The following is a 20,168-nucleotide window of genomic DNA, read 5'->3' as shown; positions in this document are numbered from 1 at the left end:
TATATAGGGTGGTGTGTATAGACAGTAGTTATACAGGATGGTGTGTATAGACAGTAGTTAAATAGGATGGTGTGTATTGACAGTATAGACAGTAGTTATATAGGATGGTGTGTATAGACAGTAGTTATATGGGATGGTGTGTATAGACAGTATAGACAGTAGTTATATAGGATGGTGTGTATAGACAGTAGTTATACAGGATGGTGTGTATAGACAGTAGTTATATAGGATGATGTGTATAGACAGTAGTTATATAGGATGGTGTGTATAGACAGTATAGACAGTAGTTATATAGGATGGTGTGTATAGACAGTAGTTATATAGGATGGTGTGTATAGACAGTATAGACAGTAGTTATATAGGATGGTGTGTATAGACAGTAGTTATAATAGGATGGTGTGAATAGACAGTATAGACAGTAGTTATATAGGATGGTGTGTATAGACAGTATAGACAGTAGTTATATAGGATGGTGTGTATAGACAGTAGTTATAATAGGATGGTGTGTATAGACAGTATAGACAGTAGTTATATAGGATGGTGTGTATAGACAGTATAGACAGTAGTTATATAGGGTGGTGTGTATAGACAGTAGTTATACAGGATGGTGTGTATAGACAGTAGTTAAATAGGATGGTGTGTATTGACAGTATAGACAGTAGTTATATAGGATGGTGTGTATAGACAGTAGTTATATGGGATGGTGTGTATAGACAGTATAGACAGTAGTTATATAGGATGGTGTGTATAGACAGTAGTTATACAGGATGGTGTGTATAGACAGTAGTTATATAGGATGGTGTGTATAGACAGTAGTTATATAGGATGGTGTGTATAGACAGTATAGACAGTAGTTATATAGGATGGTGTGTATAGACAGTAGTTATATAGGATGGTGTGTATAGACAGTATAGACAGTAGTTATATAGGATGGTGTGTATAGACAGTAGTTATAATAGGATGGTGTGAATAGACAGTATAGACAGTAGTTATATAGGATGGTGTGTATAGACAGTATAGACAGTAGTTATATAGGATGGTGTGTATAGACAGTAGTTATAATAGGATGGTGTGTATAGACAGTATAGACAGTAGTTATATAGGATGGTGTGTATAGACAGTATAGACAGTAGTTATATAGGATGGTGTGTATAGACAGTAGTTATATAGGATGGTGTGTATAGACAGTATAGACAGTAGTTATAAAGGATGGTGTGTATAGACAGTATAGACAGTAGTTATATAGGATGGTGTGTATGGACAGTAGTTATATAGGATGGTGTGTATAGACAGTAGTTATATAGGATGGTGTGTATAGACAGTAGTTATATAGGATGGTGTGTATAGACAGTATAGACAGTAGTTATATAGGATGGTGTGTATAGGCAGTAGTTATATAGGATGGTGTGTATAGACAGTAGTTATATGGGATGTTGTGTATAGACAGTAGTTATAATTGGATGGTGTGTATAGACAGTAATTATATAGGATGGTGTGTATAGACAGTAGTTATATAGGATGGTGTGTATAGACAGTAGTTATACAGGATGGTGTGTATAGGCAGTAGTTATATAGGATGGTGTGTATAGACAGTAGTTATAATAGGATTGTGTGTATAGACAGTAGTTATACAGGATGGTGTGTATAGACAGTAGTTATATAGGATGGTGTGTATAGACAGTAGTTATATAGGATGGTGTGTATAGACAGTAGTTATATAGGATGGTGTGTATAGACAGTATAGACAGTAGTTATATAGGGTGGTGTGTATAGACAGTAGTTATACAGGATGGTGTGTATAGACAGTAGTTAAATAGGATGGTGTGTATTGACAGTATAGACAGTAGTTATATAGGATGGTGTGTATAGACAGTAGTTATATGGGATGGTGTGTATAGACAGTATAGACAGTAGTTATATAGGATGGTGTGTATAGACAGTAGTTATACAGGATGGTGTGTATAGACAGTAGTTATATAGGATGGTGTGTATAGACAGTAGTTATATAGGATGGTGTGTATAGACAGTATAGACAGTAGTTATATAGGATGGTGTGTATAGACAGTAGTTATATAGGATGGTGTGTATAGACAGTATAGACAGTAGTTATATAGGATGGTGTGTATAGACAGTAGTTATAATAGGATGGTGTGAATAGACAGTATAGACAGTAGTTATATAGGATGGTGTGTATAGACAGTATAGACAGTAGTTATATAGGATGGTGTGTATAGACAGTAGTTATAATAGGATGGTGTGTATAGACAGTATAGACAGTAGTTATATAGGATGGTGTGTATAGACAGTATAGACAGTAGTTATATAGGATGGTGTGTATAGACAGTAGTTATATAGGATGGTGTGTATAGACAGTATAGACAGTAGTTATAAAGGATGGTGTGTATAGACAGTATAGACAGTAGTTATACAGGATGGTGTGTATAGACAGTAGTTATATAGGATGGTGTGTTTAGACAGTATAGACAGTAGTTATATAGGATGGTGTGTATAGACAGTAGTTATATAGGATGGTGTGTTTAGACAGTATAGACAGTAGTTCTATAGAATGGTGTAGAGACTGATGGTAACCGTGGGTTACAGTATTAGGGCTGATGGTACCGTGGGTTACAGTATTAGGGCTGATGGTAACCGTGGGTTACAGTATTAGGGCTGATGGTAACAGTGGGTTACAGTATTAGGGCTGATGGTAACAGTGGGTTACAGTATTAGGGCTGATGGTGACCGTGGGTTACAACAGTATTAGGGCTGATGGTGACCGTGGGTTACAACAGTATTAGGGCTGATGGTAACCGTGGGTTACAGTATTAGGGTTGATGGTAACAGAGGGTTACAGTATTAGGGCTGATGTTTACATAGGGTTACAGTATTAGGGCTGATGGTGACAGTGTGTTACAGTATTGGGGCTGATGGTGACTGTGGGTTACAGTATTAGGGCTGATGGTGACCGTGGGTTACAGCATTAGGGCTGATGGTGACCGTGGGTTACAGTATTAGAGCTGATGGTGACCGTGGGTTACAGTATTAGGGCTAATGGTGACCTTGGGTTACAGTATTAGGGCTGATGGTGACAGTGGGTTACAGTATTAGGGCTGATAGTGACCGTGGGTTACAGTATTAGGGCTAATGGTAACAGAGGGTTACAGTATTAGGGCTGATGGTGACCGGGGTTACAGTATTAGGGCTGATGGTAACCGTGGGTTACAGTATTAGGGCTGATGGTGACCGTGGGTTACAGTATTAGGGCTGATGGTAACCGTGGGTTACAGTATTAGGGCTGATGGTGAACGTGGGTTACAATATTAGGGCTGATGGTAACCGTGGGTTACAGTATTTGTGCTGATGGTTACAGTGGGTTACAGTATTAGGGCTGATGGTAACAGAGGGTTACAGTATTAGGGCTGATGGTGACCGTGGGTTACAGTATTAGGGCTGATGGTAACAGAGTGTTACAGTATTAGGGCTGATGGTAACAGAGGGTTACAGTATTAGGGCTGATGGTAACAGAGGGTTATAGTATTAGGGCTGATGGTGACAGTGGGTTACAGTAGCAAATCAAATCAAATGTATTTATATAGCCCTTCGTACATCAGCTGATATCTCAAAGTGCTGTACAGAAATCCAGCCTACAACCCCAAACAGCAAGCAATGCAGGTGTAGAATCACGGTGGCTAGGAAAAACTCCCTAGAAAGGCCAAAACCTAGGAAGAAACCTAGAGAGGAACCAGGCTATGTGGGGTGGCCAGTCCTCTTCTGGCTGTGCCGGGTGGAGATTATAACAGAACATGGCCAAGATGTTCAAATGTACATAAATGACCAGCATGGTCGAATAATAATAAGGCAGAACAGTTGAAACTGGAGCAGCAGCACAGTCAGGTGGACTGGGGACAGCAAGGAGTCATCATGTCAGGTAGTCCTGGGGCATGGTCCTAGGGCTCAGGTCCTCCGAGAGAGAGAAAGAGAGAAGAGGGTTACAGTATTAAGGCTGATGGTAACCGTGGGTTACAGTATTAGGGCTGATGGTACTGTGGGTTACAGTATTAGGGCTGATGGTAACCGTGGGTTACAGTATTAGGGCTGATGGTAACAGAGGGTTACAGTATTAGGGCTGATGGTGACCGGGGTTACAGTATTAGGGCTGATGGTAACCGTGGGTTACAGTATTAGGGTTGATGGTGACCGTGGGTTACAGTATTAGGGCTGATGGTGAATGTGGGTTACAGTATTAGAGCTGATGGTGAACATGGGTTACAGTATTAGGGCTGATGGTAACCGTGGGTTACAGTATTAGGACTGATGGTAACCGTGGGTTACAGTATTAGGGCTGATGGTAACCATGGGTTACAGTATTTGTGCTGATAGTTACAGTGGTTTACAGTATTAGTGCTGATGGTACTGTGGGTTACAGAGAGAAGAAGAGAATTAGAGAACGCGCACTTAGATTCACACAGGACACCGAATAGGACAGGAGAAATACTCCAGATATAACAAACTGACCCTAGCCCCCCGACACATAAACTACTGCAGCATAAATACTGTAGCAGGGCTGATGGTAACAGAGGGTTACAGTATTAGGGCTGATGGTAACAGAGGGTTACAGTATTAGGGCTGATGGTAACAGAGGGTTACAGTATTAAGGCTGATGGTAACCGTGGGTTACAGTATTAGGGCTGATGGTACTGTGGGTTACAGTATTAGGGCTGATGGTAACCGTGGGTTACAGTATTAGGGCTGATGGTAACAGAGGGTTACAGTATTAGGGCTGATGGTGACCGGGGTTACAGTATTAGGGCTGATGGTAACCGTGGGTTACAGTATTAGGGCTGATGGTGACCGTGGGTTACAGTATTAGGGCTGATGGTGAATGTGGGTTACAGTATTAGAGCTGATGGTGAACGTGGGTTACAGTATTAGGGCTGATGGTAACCGTGGGTTACAGTATTAGGACTGATGGTAACCGTGGGTTACAGTATTAGGGCTGATGGTAACCATGGGTTACAGTATTTGTGCTGATAGTTACAGTGGGTTACAGTATTAGGGCTGATGATGACCGTGGTTTACAGTATTAGTGCTGATGGTACTGTGGGTTACAGTATTAGGGCTGATGGTAACCGTGGGTTACAGTATTAGGGCTGATGGTGACCGTGGGTTACAGTTTTAGGGCTGATGGTAACCGTGGGTTGCAGTATTAGGGCTGATGGTAACAGTGGGTTACAGTATTAGGGCTGATGGTGACAGTGGGTTACAGTATTAGGGCTGATCATTACCGTGGGTTACAGTATTAGGGCTGATGGTAACCGTGGGTTACAGTATTAGGGCTGATGGTAACCATGGGTCACAGTATTTGTGCTGATGGTTACAGTGGGTTGCAGTATTAGGGCTGATGATGACCGTGGGTTACAGTATTAGCGCTGATGGTAACTGTGGGTTACAGTATTAGGGCTGATGGTGACCGTGGGTTACAGTATTAGGGCTGATGGTAACCGTGGGTTACAGTATTAGGGCTGATGGTGACCGTGGGTTACAGTATTAAGGCTGATGGTAACCGTGTGTTACAGTATTAGGGCTGATGGTAACCGTGGGTTACAGTATTAGGGCTGATGGTAACCGTGGGTTACAGTATTAGGGCTGACGGTAACCGTGGGTTACAGTATTAGGGTTGATGTACCAGTGTGGTTACAGTATTAGGGCTGATGGTGACCGTGGGTTACAGTTTTAGGGCTGATGGTAACCGTGGGTTACAGTATTAGGGTTGATGGTAACAGAGGGTTACAGTATTAGGGCTGATGTTTACATAGGGTTACAGTATTAGGGCTGATGGTGACAGTGTGTTACAGTATTGGGGCTGATGGTGACTGTGGGTTACAGTATTAGGGCTGATGGTGACCGTGGGTTACAGCATTAGGGCTGATGGTGACCGTGGGTTACAGTATTAGAGCTGATGGTGACCGTGGGTTACAGTATTAGGGCTAATGGTGACCTTGGGTTACAGTATTAGGGCTGATGGTGACAGTGGGTTACAGTATTAGGGCTGATAGTGACCGTGGGTTACAGTATTAGGGCTAATGGTAACAGAGGGTTACAGTATTAGGGCTGATGGTGACCGGGGTTACAGTATTAGGGCTGATGGTAACCGTGGGTTACAGTATTAGGGCTGATGGTGACCGTGGGTTACAGTATTAGGGCTGATGGTGACCGTGGGTTACAGTATTAGGGCTGATGGTGAACGTGTGTTACAATATTAGGGCTGATGGTAACCGTGGGTTACAGTATTTGTGCTGATGGTTACAGTGGGTTACAGTATTAGGGCTGATGGTGACCGTGGGTTACAGTATTAGTGCTGATGGTACCGTGGATTACAGTATTAGGGCTGATGGTAACCGTGGGTTACAGTATTAGGGCTGATGGTGACAGTGGGTTACAGTATTAGGGCTGATGGTAACAGAGGGTTATAGTATTAGGGCTGATGGTGACAGTGGGTTACAGTAGCAAATCAAATCAAATGTATTTATATAGCCCTTCGTACATCAGCTGATATCTCAAAGTGCTGTACAGAAATCCAGCCTACAACCCCAAACAGCAAGCAATGCAGGTGTAGAATCACGGTGGCTAGGAAAAACTCCCTAGAAAGGCCAAAACCTAGGAAGAAACCTAGAGAGGAACCAGGCTATGTGGGGTGGCCAGTCCTCTTCTGGCTGTGCCGGGTGGAGATTATAACAGAACATGGCCAAGATGTTCAAATGTTCATAAATGACCAGCATGGTCGAATAATAATAAGGCAGAACAGTTGAAACTGGAGCAGCAGCACAGTCAGGTGGACTGGGGACAGCAAGGAGTCATCATGTCAGGTAGTCCTGGGGCATGGTCCTAGGGCTCAGGTCAGTTGAAACTGGAGCAGCAGCACGGCCAGGTGGACTGGGGACAGCAAGGAGTCACCATGTCAGGTAGTCCTGGGGCATGGTCCTAGGGCTCAGGTCCTCCGAGAGAGAGAAAGAGAGAAGAAGAGAATTAGAGAACGCGCACTTAGATTCACACAGGACACCAAATAGGACAGGAGAAATACTCCAGATATAACAAACTGACCCTAGCCCCCCGACACATAAACTACTGCAGCATAAATACTGTAGCAGGGCTGATGGTAACAGAGGGTTACAGTATTAGGGCTGATGGTAACAGAGGGTTACAGTATTAGGGCTGATGGTAACAGAGGGTTACAGTATTAAGGCTGATGGTAACCGTGGGTTACAGTATTAGGGCTGATGGTACTGTGGGTTACAGTATTAGGGCTGATGGTAACCGTGGGTTACAGTATTAGGGCTGATGGTAACAGAGGGTTACAGTATTAGGGCTGATGGTGACCGGGGTTACAGTATTAGGGCTGATGGTAACCGTGGGTTACAGTATTAGGGCTGATGGTGACCGTGGGTTACAGTATTAGGGCTGATGGTAACCGTGGGTTACAGTATTAGGGCTGATGGTGACCGTGGGTTACAGTATTAGGGCTGATGGTAACAGTGGGTTACAGTATTAGGGCTGATGGTAACCGTGGGTTACAGTATTAGGGCTGATGGTAACAGTGGGTTACAGTATTAGGGCTGATGGTAACAGTGGGTTACAGTATTAGGGCTGATGGTGACCGTGGGTTACAACAGTATTAGGGCTGATGGTGACCGTGGGTTACAGTTTTAGGGCTGATGGTAACCGTGGGTTACAGTATTAGGGTTGATGGTAACAGAGGGTTACAGTATTAGGGCTGATGTTTACATAGGGTTACAGTATTAGGGCTGATGGTGACAGTGTGTTACAGTATTGGGGCTGATGGTGACTGTGGGTTACAGTATTAGGGCTGATGGTGACCGTGGGTTACAGCATTAGGGCTGATGGTGACCGTGGGTTACAGTATTAGAGCTGATGGTGACCGTGGGTTACAGTATTAGGGCTAATGGTGACCTTGGGTTACAGTATTAGGGCTGATGGTGACAGTGGGTTACAGTATTAGGGCTGATAGTGACCGTGGGTTACAGTATTAGGGCTAATGGTAACAGAGGGTTACAGTATTAGGGCTGATGGTGACCGGGGTTACAGTATTAGGGCTGATGGTAACCGTGGGTTACAGTATTAGGGCTGATGGTGACCGTGGGTTACAGTATTAGGGCTGATGGTAACCGTGGGTTACAGTATTAGGGCTGATGGTGAACGTGGGTTACAATATTAGGGCTGATGGTAACCGTGGGTTACAGTATTTGTGCTGATGGTTACAGTGGGTTACAGTGTTAGTGCTGATGGTACCGTGGGTTACAGTATTAGGGCTGATGGTAACCGTGGGTTACAGTATTAGGGCTGATGGTGACCGTGGGTTACAGTATTAGGGCTGATGGTAACCGTGGGTTGCAGTATTAGGGCTGATGGTGACCGTGGGTTACAGTATTCGGGCTGATGGTGACCGTGGGTTACAGTATTAGGGCTGATGGTAACCGTGGGTTACAGTATAAGGGCTGATGGTGACCGTGGGTTACAGTATTAGGGCTGATGGTAACCGTGGGTTACAGTATTAGGGCTGATGGTAACCTTGGGTTACAGTATTAGGGCTGATGGTAACCGTGGGTTACAGTATTAGGGCTGATGGTAACCGTGGGTTACAGTATTAGGGCTGATGGTGACCGTGGGTTACAGTATTAGGGCTGATGGTAACCGTGGGTTACAGTATTAGGGCTGATGGTGAACGTGGGTTACAATATTAGGGCTGATGGTAACCGTGGGTTACAGTATTTGTGCTGATGGTTACAGTGGGTTACAGTATTAGGGCTGATGGTGACCGTGGGTTACAGTATTAGTGCTGATGGTACCGTGGGTTACAGTATTAGGGCTGATGGTAACCGTGGGTTACAGTATTAGGGCTGATGGTGACCGTGGGTTACAGTATTAGGGCTGATGGTAACCGTGGGTTGCAGTATTAGGGCTGATGGTGACCGTGGGTTACAGTATTAGGGCTGATGGTAACCGTGGGTGACAGTATTAGGGCTGATGGTGACCGTGGGTTACAGTATTAAGGCTGATGGTAACTGTGTGTTACAGTATTAGGGCTGATGGTAACCGTGGGTTACAGTATTAGGGCTGATGGTAACCGTGGGTTACAGTATTAGGGCTGACGGTAACCGTGGGTTACAGTATTAGGGTTGATGTAACAGTGGGTTACAGTATTAGGGCTGATGGTAACCGTGGGTTACAGTATTAGGGCTGATGGTAACAGTGGGTTACAGTATTAGGGCTGATGGTAACAGTGGGTTACAGTATTAGGGCTGATGGTGACCGTGGGTTACAACAGTATTAGGGCTGATGGTGACCGTGGGTTACAGTTTTAGGGCTGATGGTAACCGTGGGTTACAGTATTAGGGTTGATGGTAACAGAGGGTTACAGTATTAGGGCTGATGTTTACATAGGGTTACAGTATTAGGGCTGATGGTGACAGTGTGTTACAGTATTGGGGCTGATGGTGACTGTGGGTTACAGTATTAGGGCTGATGGTGACCGTGGGTTACAGCATTAGGGCTGATGGTGACCGTGGGTTACAGTATTAGAGCTGATGGTGACCGTGGGTTACAGTATTAGGGCTAATGGTGACCTTGGGTTACAGTATTAGGGCTGATGGTGACAGTGGGTTACAGTATTAGGGCTGATAGTGACCGTGGGTTACAGTATTAGGGCTAATGGTAACAGAGGGTTACAGTATTAGGGCTGATGGTGACCGGGGTTACAGTATTAGGGCTGATGGTAACCGTGGGTTACAGTATTAGGGCTGATGGTGACCGTGGGTTACAGTATTAGGGCTGATGGTAACCGTGGGTTACAGTATTAGGGCTGATGGTGAACGTGGGTTACAGCATTAGGGCTGATGGTGACCGTGGGTTACAGTATTAGAGCTGATGGTGACCGTGGGTTACAGTATTAGGGCTAAAGGTGACCTTGGGTTACAGTATTAGGGCTGATGGTGACAGTGGGTTACAGTATTAGGGCTGATAGTGACCGTGGGTTACAGTATTAGGGCTAATGGTAACAGAGGGTTACAGTATTAGGGCTGATGGTGACCGGGGTTACAGTATTAGGGCTGATGGTAACCGTGGGTTACAGTATTAGGGCTGATGGTGACCGTGGGTTACAGTATTAGGGCTGATGGTAACCGTGGGTTACAGTATTAGGGCTGATGGTGAACGTGGGTTACAATATTAGGGCTGATGGTAACCGTGGGTTACAGTATTTGTGCTGATGGTTACAGTGGGTTACAGTGTTAGTGCTGATGGTACCGTGGGTTACAGTATTAGGGCTGATGGTAACCGTGGGTTACAGTATTAGGGCTGATGGTGACCGTGGGTTACAGTATTAGGGCTGATGGTAACCGTGGGTTGCAGTATTAGGGCTGATGGTGACCGTGGGTTACAGTATTCGGGCTGATGGTGACCGTGGGTTACAGTATTAGGGCTGATGGTAACCGTGGGTTACAGTATAAGGGCTGATGGTGACCGTGGGTTACAGTATTAGGGCTGATGGTAACCGTGGGTTACAGTATTAGGGCTGATGGTAACCTTGGGTTACAGTATTAGGGCTGATGGTAACCGTGGGTTACAGTATTAGGGCTGATGGTAACCGTGGGTTACAGTATTAGGGCTGATGGTGACCGTGGGTTACAGTATTAGGGCTGATGGTAACTGTGGGTTACAGTATTAGGGCTGATGGTGAACGTGGGTTACAATATTAGGGCTGATGGTAACCGTGGGTTACAGTATTTGTGCTGATGGTTACAGTGGGTTACAGTATTAGGGCTGATGGTGACCGTGGGTTACAGTATTAGTGCTGATGGTACCGTGGGTTACAGTATTAGGGCTGATGGTAACCGTGGGTTACAGTATTAGGGCTGATGGTGACCGTGGGTTACAGTATTAGGGCTGATGGTAACCGTGGGTTGCAGTATTAGGGCTGATGGTGACCGTGGGTTACAGTATTCGGGCTGATGGTGACCGTGGGTTACAGTATTAGGGCTGATGGTAACCGTGGGTTACAGTATAAGGGCTGATGGTGACCGTGGGTTACAGTATTAGGGCTGATGGTAACCGTGGGTTACAGTATTAGGGCTGATGGTAACCTTAGGTTACAGTATTAGGGCTGATGGTAACCGTGGGTTACAGTATTAGGGCTGATGGTAACAGTGGGTTACAGTATTAGTGTTGATGTAACATTGGGTTACAGTATTAGGGCTGATGGTAACCGTGGGTTTCAGTATTAGGGTTGATGTAACAGTGGGTTACAGTATTAGGGCTGATGGTAACCGTGGGGAACAGTATTAGGGCTGATGGTAACCGTGGGATACAGTATTAGGATTGAGCAGTTGCAGCAATGCTGAGCAACAGTTGAACTACTAAAGTATTTATATCTATTGTCTCTGTGCCTGTCTTAGTCACCCTAAGCCAACTGTCTTGAGTTCACAGCCAGGAAAAATATGCCTATGTTGTTCTGACTGTAGTCTTCTCTTTGTCTCTTCTCTCTCTCAGTGGCTCCAGGGAGTGACCACCGTCATCACCCCCAGGGAGAGGACTCTGAAACGGGGGACAGATCCAGCTCACAGGCCCTCCGATCACAAGCAGCCACACTACTACTGGCCTTGGTGTTGACTTCACTACTGACGACACGACATGTACCTAGCTGTGACACCATCAGCCCTCTGCTGTGACCCCTCCAACACTTTCATTTCCCTGTTATCTGAGGAAAGGAAATGAAGAGGAACCGTCTGAAGTGAGAGAGGGTAAACAGAACCTCTAGACGTTCTAGAACTTGAACTGTGTCTGAGTTCTAGAAGGAGACAGGGGATGATGTCAGACAGGAAGAGGATATCAATGGAAACAGAAACCCACTGACCTGTGAGGATAAAGAAGTACACATTATAACACTGTGTTTCTAGTATGGAGACAATCATATATATATATTTCCAGTAGGGAGAACAAGTATTTGATACACTGCCGATTTTGCAGGTTTTCCTACTTACAAAGCATGTAGAGGTCTGTAATTTTTATCATAGGTACACTATCTAAATCTAAAACAAAAATCCAGAAAATCACATTGTATGATTTTTAAGTAATTAATTTGCATTTTATTGCATGACATAAGTATTTGATCACCTACCAACCAGTAAGAATTCCGGCTCTCACAGACCTGTTAGTTTTTCTTTAAGAATCCCTCCTGTTCTCCACTCATTACCTGTATTAACTGCACCTGTTTGAACTCGTTACCTGTATAAAAGACACTATGATAAATTACAGACCTCTACATGCTTTGTAAGTAGGAAAACCTGCAAAATCGGCAGTGTATCAAATCCTTGTTCTCCCCACTGTATCTACCTGACTATACCCGACAGTTTCACTAACAACCCAATACTGAGGAATTCCACAAGGCTACTGTCTCTGCCCTGAAATACTCCCGTCCTCTTGAAATGTTTTGTATCATGTGAAAAAGTGAACATTTTTATTATTGTATTTCATTGAAAGTTTGGGGTCACAAAGAAATGTCCTTGTTTTTGAAAGAAAAGCAAAAAAAAATGTGTCCATTAAAATAATATCAAATTGATCAGAAATACAGTGTAGACATGTTGTAAATGACTGTAAATGTTGTAAATGACTATTGTAGCTGGAAACGGCTGATTTTTAATGGAATATCTACATAGGCGTACAGAGGCTCATTATCAGCAACCATCACGCCTGTGATCCAATGGCATGTTGTGTTAGCTAATCCAAGTTGATCATTAGAAAACCATTTTGCAAATATGTTAGCACAGCTGAAATCTGCTGTTCTGATAAAAATAATCAATAAAACTGTCCTTCTTTAGACTAGTTGAGTATCTGGAGCATCAGCATTTGTGGATTCGATTACAGGCTCAAAATGGCCAGAAACAAATAACTTTCTTCTGAAACTCGTCAGTCTATTCTTGTTCTGAGAAATTAAAGCTATTTCATGCGATAAATTGCCAAGAGACTGAAGATCTCGTACAACGCTGTGTACTACTCCCTTCACAGAACAGCGCAAACTGGCTCTGACCAGAATAGAAAGAGGAGTGGGAGGCCCCGGTGCACAACTGAGCCAGAGGACAAGTACATTAGTGTCTAGTTTGAGAAACAGATGCCTCACAAGTCCTCAACTGGCAGCTTCATTGAATATTACCCATAAAACACCAGTCTCAACGTCAACAGTGAAGAGGCAAGTCCTCAACTGGCAGCTTCATTAAATAGTACCCACAAAACACCAACCTCAACGTCAACAGTGAAGAGGCGACTCCGGGATGCCGGCCTTCATCATGTACCATGTACCATGTACCCTGTCTCCCTCTCTCTTTAAATATAGTTCCTCCATCATGTAGCGGTACCATGTACCCTGTCTCCCTCTCTCTTTAAATATAGTTCCTCCATCATGTACCATGTACCCTGTCTCCCTCTCTCTTTAAATATAGTTCCTCCATCATGTAGTGGTACCATGTACCCTGTCTCCCTCTCTCTTTAAATATAGTTCCTCCATCATGTAGTGGTACCATGTACCCTGTCTCCCTCTCTCTTTAAATATAGTTCCTCCATCATGTAGTGGTACCATGTACCCTGTCTCCCTCTCTCTTTAAATATAGTTCCTCCATCATGTAGCGGTACCATGTACCCTGTCTCCCTCTCTCTTTAAATATAGTTCCTCCATCATGTAGTGGTACCATGTACCCTGTCTCCCTCTCTCTTTAAATATAGTTCCTCCATCATGTATCATGTACCATGTACCCTGTCTCCCTCTCTCTTTAAATATAGTTCCTCCATCATGTAGCGGTACCATGTACCCTGTCTCCCTCTCTCTTTAAATATAGTTCCTCCATCATGTAGTGGTACCATGTACCCTGTCTCCCTCTCTCTTTAAATATAGTTCCTCCATCATGTAGTGGTACCATGTACCCTGTCTCCCTCTCTCTTTAAATATAGTTCCTCCATCATGTAGCGGTACCATGTACCCTGTCTCCCTCTCTCTTTAAATATAGTTCCTCCATCATGTAGTGGTACCATGTACCCTGTCTCCCTCTCTCTTTAAATATAGTTCCTCCATCATGTACCATGTACCCTGTCTCCCTCTCTCTTTAAATATAGTTCCTCCATCATGTAGTGGTACCATGTACCCTGTCTCCCTCGCTCTTTAAATATAGTTCCTCCATCATGTAGTGGTACCATGTACCCTGTCTCCCTCTCTCTTTAAATATAGTTCCTCCATCATGTATCATGTACCATGTACCCTGTCTCCCTCTCTCTTTAAATATAGTTCCTCCATCATGTAGCGGTACCATGTACCCTGTCTCCCTCTCTCTTTAAATATAGTTCCTCCATCATGTAGTGGTACCATGTACCCTGTCTCCCTCTCTCTTTAAATATAGTTCCTCCATCATGTAGCGGTACCATGTACCCTGTCTCCCTCTCTCTTTAAATATAGTTCCTCCATCATGTAGTGGTACCATGTACCCTGTCTCCCTCTCTCTTTAAATATAGTTCCTCCATCATGTAGTGGTACCATGTACCCTGTCTCCCTCTCTCTTTAAATATAGTTCCTCCATCATGTAGTGGTATCATGTACCCTGTCTCCCTCTCTTTAAATATAGTTCCTCCATCATGTACCATGTACCCTGTCTCCCTCTCTCTTTAAATATAGTTCCTCCATCATGTAGCGGTACCATGTACCCTGTCTCCCTCTCTCTTTAAATATAGTTCCTCCATCATGTAGTGGTACCATGTACCCTGTCTCCCTCTCTCTTTAAATATAGTTCCTCCATCATGTATCATGTACCATGTACCCTGTCTCCCTCTCTCTTTAAATATAGTTCCTCCATCATGTATCATGTACCATGTACCCTGTCTCCCTCTCTCTTTAAATATAGTTCCTCCATCATGTAGCGGTACCATGTACCCTGTCTCCCTCTCTCTTTAAATATAGTTCCTCCATCATGTAGTGGTACCATGTACCCTGTCTCCCTCTCTCTTTAAATATAGTTCCTCCATCATGTAGTGGTACCATGTACCCTGTCTCCCTCTCTCTTTAAATATAGTTCCTCCATCATGTAGCGGTACCATGTACCCTGTCTCCCTCTCTCTTTAAATATAGTTCCTCCATCATGTAGTGGTACCATGTACCCTGTCTCCCTCTCTCTTTAAATATAGTTCCTCCATCATGTAGTGGTACCATGTACCCTGTCTCCCTCTCTCTTTAAATATAGTTCCTCCATCATGTAGCGGTACCATGTACCCTGTCTCCCTCTCTCTTTAAATATAGTTCCTCCATCATGTATCATGTACCATGTACCCTGTCTCCCTCTCTCTTTAAATATAGTTCCTCCATCATGTAGCGGTACCATGTACCCTGTCTCCCTCTCTCTTTAAATATAGTTCCTCCATCATGTAGTGGTACCATGTACCCTGTCTCCCTCTCTCTTTAAATATAGTTCCTCCATCATGTAGTGGTACCATGTACCCTGTCTCCCTCTCTCTTTAAATATAGTTCCTCCATCATGTAGCGGTACCATGTACCCTGTCTCCCTCTCTCTTTAAATATAGTTCCTCCATCATGTAGTGGTACCATGTACCCTGTCTCCCTCTCTCTTTAAATATAGTTCCTCCATCATGTAGTGGTACCATGTACCCTGTCTCCCTCTCTCTTTAAATATAGTTCCTCCATCATGTAGCGGTACCATGTACCCTGTCTCCCTCTCTCTTTAAATATAGTTCCTCCATCATGTAGCGGTACCATGTACCCTGTCTCCCTCTCTCTTTAAATATAGTTCCTCCATCATGTAGTGGTACCATGTACCCTGTCTCCCTCTCTCTTTAAATATAGTTCCTCCATCATGTATCATGTACCATGTACCCTGTCTCCCTCTCTCTTTAAATATAGTTCCTCCATCATGTACCATGTACCCTGTCTCCCTCTCTCTTTAAATATAGTTCCTCCATCATGTAGTGGTACCATGTACCCTGTCTCCCTCTCTCTTTAAATATAGTTCCTCCATCATGTAGCGGTACCATGTACCCTGTCTCCCTCTCTCTTTAAATATAGTTCCTCCATCATGTAGTGGTACCATGTACCCTGTCTCCCTCTCTCTTTAAATATAGTTCCTCCATCATGTAGTGGTACCATGTACCCTGTCTCCCTCTCTCTTTAAATATAGTTCCTCCATCATGTAGCGGTACCATGTACCCTGTCTCCCTCTCTCTTTAAATATAGTTCCTCCATCATGTACCATGTACCATGTACCCTGTCTCCCTCTCTCTTTAAATATAGTTCCTCCATCATGTAGTGGTACCATGTACCCTGTCTCCCTCTCTCTTTAAATATAGTTCCTCCATCATGTATCATGTACCATGTACCCTGTCTCCCTCTCTCTTTAAATATAGTTCCTCCATCATGTAGTGGTACCATGTACCCTGTCTCCCTCTCTCTTTAAATATAGTTCCTCCATCATGTAGTGGTACCATGTACCCTGTCTCCCTCTCTCTTTAAATATAGTTCCTCCATCATGTAGTGGTACCATGTACCCTGTCTCCCTCTCTCTTTAAATATAGTTCCTCCATCATGTACCATGTACCATGTACCCTGTCTCCCTCTCTCTTTAAATATAGTTCCTCCATCATGTAGTGGTACCATGTACCCTGTCTCCCTCTCTCTTTAAATATAGTTCCTCCATCATGTAGCGGTACCATGTACCCTGTCTCCCTCTCTCTTTAAATATAGTTCCTCCATCATGTAGTGGTACCATGTACCCTGTCTCCCTCTCTCTTTAAATATAGTTCCTCCATCATGTAGTGGTACCATGTACCCTGTCTCCCTCTCTCTTTAAATATAGTTCCTCCATCATGTAGCGGTACCATGTACCCTGTCTCCCTCTCTCTTTAAATATAGTTCCTCCATCATGTAGTGGTACCATGTACCCTGTCTCCCTCTCTCTTTAAATATAGTTCCTCCATCATGTAGCGGTACCATGTACCCTGTCTCCCTCTCTCTTTAAATATAGTTCCTCCATCATGTAGTGGTACCATGTACCCTGTCTCCCTCTCTCTTTAAATATAGTTCCTCCATCATGTAGTGGTACCATGTACCCTGTCTCCCTCTCTCTTTAAATATAGTTCCTCCATCATGTAGTGGTACCATGTACCCTGTCTCCCTCTCTCTTTAAATATAGTTCCTCCATCATGTATCATGTACCATGTACCCTGTCTCCCTCTCTCTTTAAATATAGTTCCTCCATCATGTAGCGGTACCATGTACCCTGTCTCCCTCTCTCTTTAAATATAGTTCCTCCATCATGTATCATGTACCATGTACCCTGTCTCCCTCTCTCTTTAAATATAGTTCCTCCATCATGTAGCGGTACCATGTACCCTGTCTCCCTCTCTCTTTAAATATAGTTCCTCCATCATGTACCATGTACCCTGTCTCCCTCTCTCTTTAAATATAGTTCCTCCATCATGTAGCGGTACCATGTACCCTGTCTCCCTCTCTCTTTAAATATAGTTCCTCCATCATGTAGTGGTACCATGTACCCTGTCTCCCTCTCTCTTTAAATATAGTTCCTCCATCATGTATCATGTACCATGTACCCTGTCTCCCTCTCTCTTTAAATATAGTTCCTCCATCATGTACCATGTACCCTGTCTCCCTCTCTCTTTAAATATAGTTCCTCCATCATGTAGTGGTACCATGTACCCTGTCTCCCTCTCTCTTTAAATATAGTTCCTCCATCATGTAGCGGTACCATGTACCCTGTCTCCCTCTCTCTTTAAATATAGTTCCTCCATCATGTAGTGGTACCATGTACCCTGTCTCCCTCTCTCTTTAAATATAGTTCCTCCATCATGTAGCGGTACCATGTACCCTGTCTCCCTCTCTCTTTAAATATAGTTCCTCCATCATGTAGTGGTACCATGTACCCTGTCTCCCTCTCTCTTTAAATATAGTTCCTCCATCATGTAGCGGTACCATGTACCCTGTCTCCCTCTCTCTTTAAATATAGTTCCTCCATCATGTAGTGGTACCATGTACCCTGTCTCCCTCTCTCTTTAAATATAGTTCCTCCATCATGTATCATGTACCATGTACCCTGTCTCCCTCTCTCTTTAAATATAGTTCCTCCATCATGTAGTGGTACCATGTACCCTGTCTCCCTCTCTCTTTAAATATAGTTCCTCCATCATGTATCATGTACCATGTACCCTGTCTCCCTCTCTCTTTAAATATAGTTCCTCCATCATGTAGTGGTACCATGTACCCTGTCTCCCTCTCTCTTTAAATATAGTTCCTCCATCATGTAGTGGTACCATGTACCCTGTCTCCCTCTCTCTTTAAATATAGTTCCTCCATCATGTAGTGGTACCATGTACCCTGTCTCCCTCTCTCTTTAAATATAGTTCCTCCATCATGTACCATGTACCCTGTCTCCCTCTCTCTTTAAATATAGTTCCTCCATCATGTAGCGGTACCATGTACCCTGTCTCCCTCTCTCTTTAAATATAGTTCCTCCATCATGTAGTGGTACCATGTACCCTGTCTCCCTCTCTCTTTAAATATAGTTCCTCCATCATGTAGTGGTACCATGTACCCTGTCTCCCTCTCTCTTTAAATATAGTTCCTCCATCATGTAGTGGTACCATGTACCCTGTCTCCCTCTCTCTTTAAATATAGTTCCTCCATCATGTAGCGGTACCATGTACCCTGTCTCCCTCTCTCTTTAAATATAGTTCCTCCATCATGTAGTGGTACCATGTACCCTGTCTCCCTCTCTCTTTAAATATAGTTCCTCCATCATGTAGTGGTACCATGTACCCTGTCTCCCTCTCTCTTTAAATATAGTTCCTCCATCATGTACCATGTACCATGTACCCTGTCTCCCTCTCTCTTTAAATATAGTTCCTCCATCATGTAGTGGTACCATGTACCCTGTCTCCCTCTCTCTTTAAATATAGTTCCTCCATCATGTACCATGTACCATGTACCCTGTCTCCCTCTCTCTTTAAATATAGTTCCTCCATCATGTAGTGGTACCATGTACCCTGTCTCCCTCTCTCTTTAAATATAGTTCCTCCATCATGTAGTGGTACCATGTACCCTGTCTCCCTCTCTCTTTAAATATAGTTCCTCCATCATGTAGCGGTACCATGTACCCTGTCTCCCTCTCTCTTTAAATATAGTTCCTCCATCATGTATCATGTACCATGTACCCTGTCTCCCTCTCTCTTTAAATATAGTTCCTCCATCATGTAGTGGTACCATGTACCCTGTCTCCCTCTCTCTTTAAATATAGTTCCTCCATCATGTAGTGGTACCATGTACCCTGTCTCCCTCTCTCTTTAAATATAGTTCCTCCATCATGTAGCGGTACCATGTACCCTGTCTCCCTCTCTCTTTAAATATAGTTCCTCCATCATGTAGCGGTACCATGTACCCTGTCTCCCTCTCTCTTTAAATATAGTTCCTCCATCATGTAGTGGTACCATGTACCCTGTCTCCCTCTCTCTTTAAATATAGTTCCTCCATCATGTATCATGTACCATGTACCCTGTCTCCCTCTCTCTTTAAATATAGTTCCTCCATCATGTATCATGTATCATGTACCCTGTCTCCCTCTCTCTTTAAATATAGTTCCTCCATCATGTATCATGTACCATGTACCCTGTCTCCCTCTCTCTTTAAATATAGTTCCTCCATCATGTATCATGTACCATGTACCCTGTCTCCCTCTCTCTTTAAATATAGTTCCTCCATCATGTATCATGTACCATGTACCCTGTCTCCCTCTCTCTTTAAATATAGTTCCTCCATCATGTACCATGTACCCTGTCTCCCTCTCTCTTTAAATATAGTTCCTCCATCATGTATCATGTACCATGTACCCTGTCTCCCTCTCTCTTTAAATATAGTTCCTCCATCATGTAGCGGTACCATGTACCCTGTCTCCCTCTCTCTTTAAATATAGTTCCTCCATCATGTATCATGTACCATGTACCCTGTCTCCCTCTCTCTTTAAATATAGTTCCTCCATCATGTATCATGTATCATGTACCCTGTCTCCCTCTCTCTTTAAATATAGTTCCTCCATCATGTA

The 20,168-nt window shown here is 43.7% G+C and overlaps 1 protein-coding gene across 1 annotated transcript in view; it reads left to right on the top strand.

Annotated features, from left to right (window-relative positions):
• The window catches only part of LOC118947128 (glypican-5), a 286,720-nt gene extending 274,082 nt beyond the window's left edge, over positions 1 to 12,638 (top strand). Inside the window, exon 9 of the mRNA XM_090206690.1 lies at positions 11,563 to 12,638. Coding sequence (XP_090062816.1) covers positions 11,563 to 11,741 — 179 coding nt within the window. The 3' untranslated portion in view covers positions 11,742 to 12,638. The remainder of the gene's footprint in view (positions 1 to 11,562) is intronic.
• Positions 12,639 to 20,168: the final 7,530 nt, after the last annotated feature.

The sequence above is a fragment of the Oncorhynchus mykiss genome, chromosome 18 (assembly GCF_057628025.1).
Source record: "Oncorhynchus mykiss isolate SJ-2025 chromosome 18, ASM5762802v1, whole genome shotgun sequence".
Classification (NCBI taxonomy): domain Eukaryota; kingdom Metazoa; phylum Chordata; class Actinopteri; order Salmoniformes; family Salmonidae; genus Oncorhynchus; species Oncorhynchus mykiss.
Note: the sequence above shows the minus strand (reverse complement) of the source record. Positions and strands in the feature narration are given on the sequence as shown.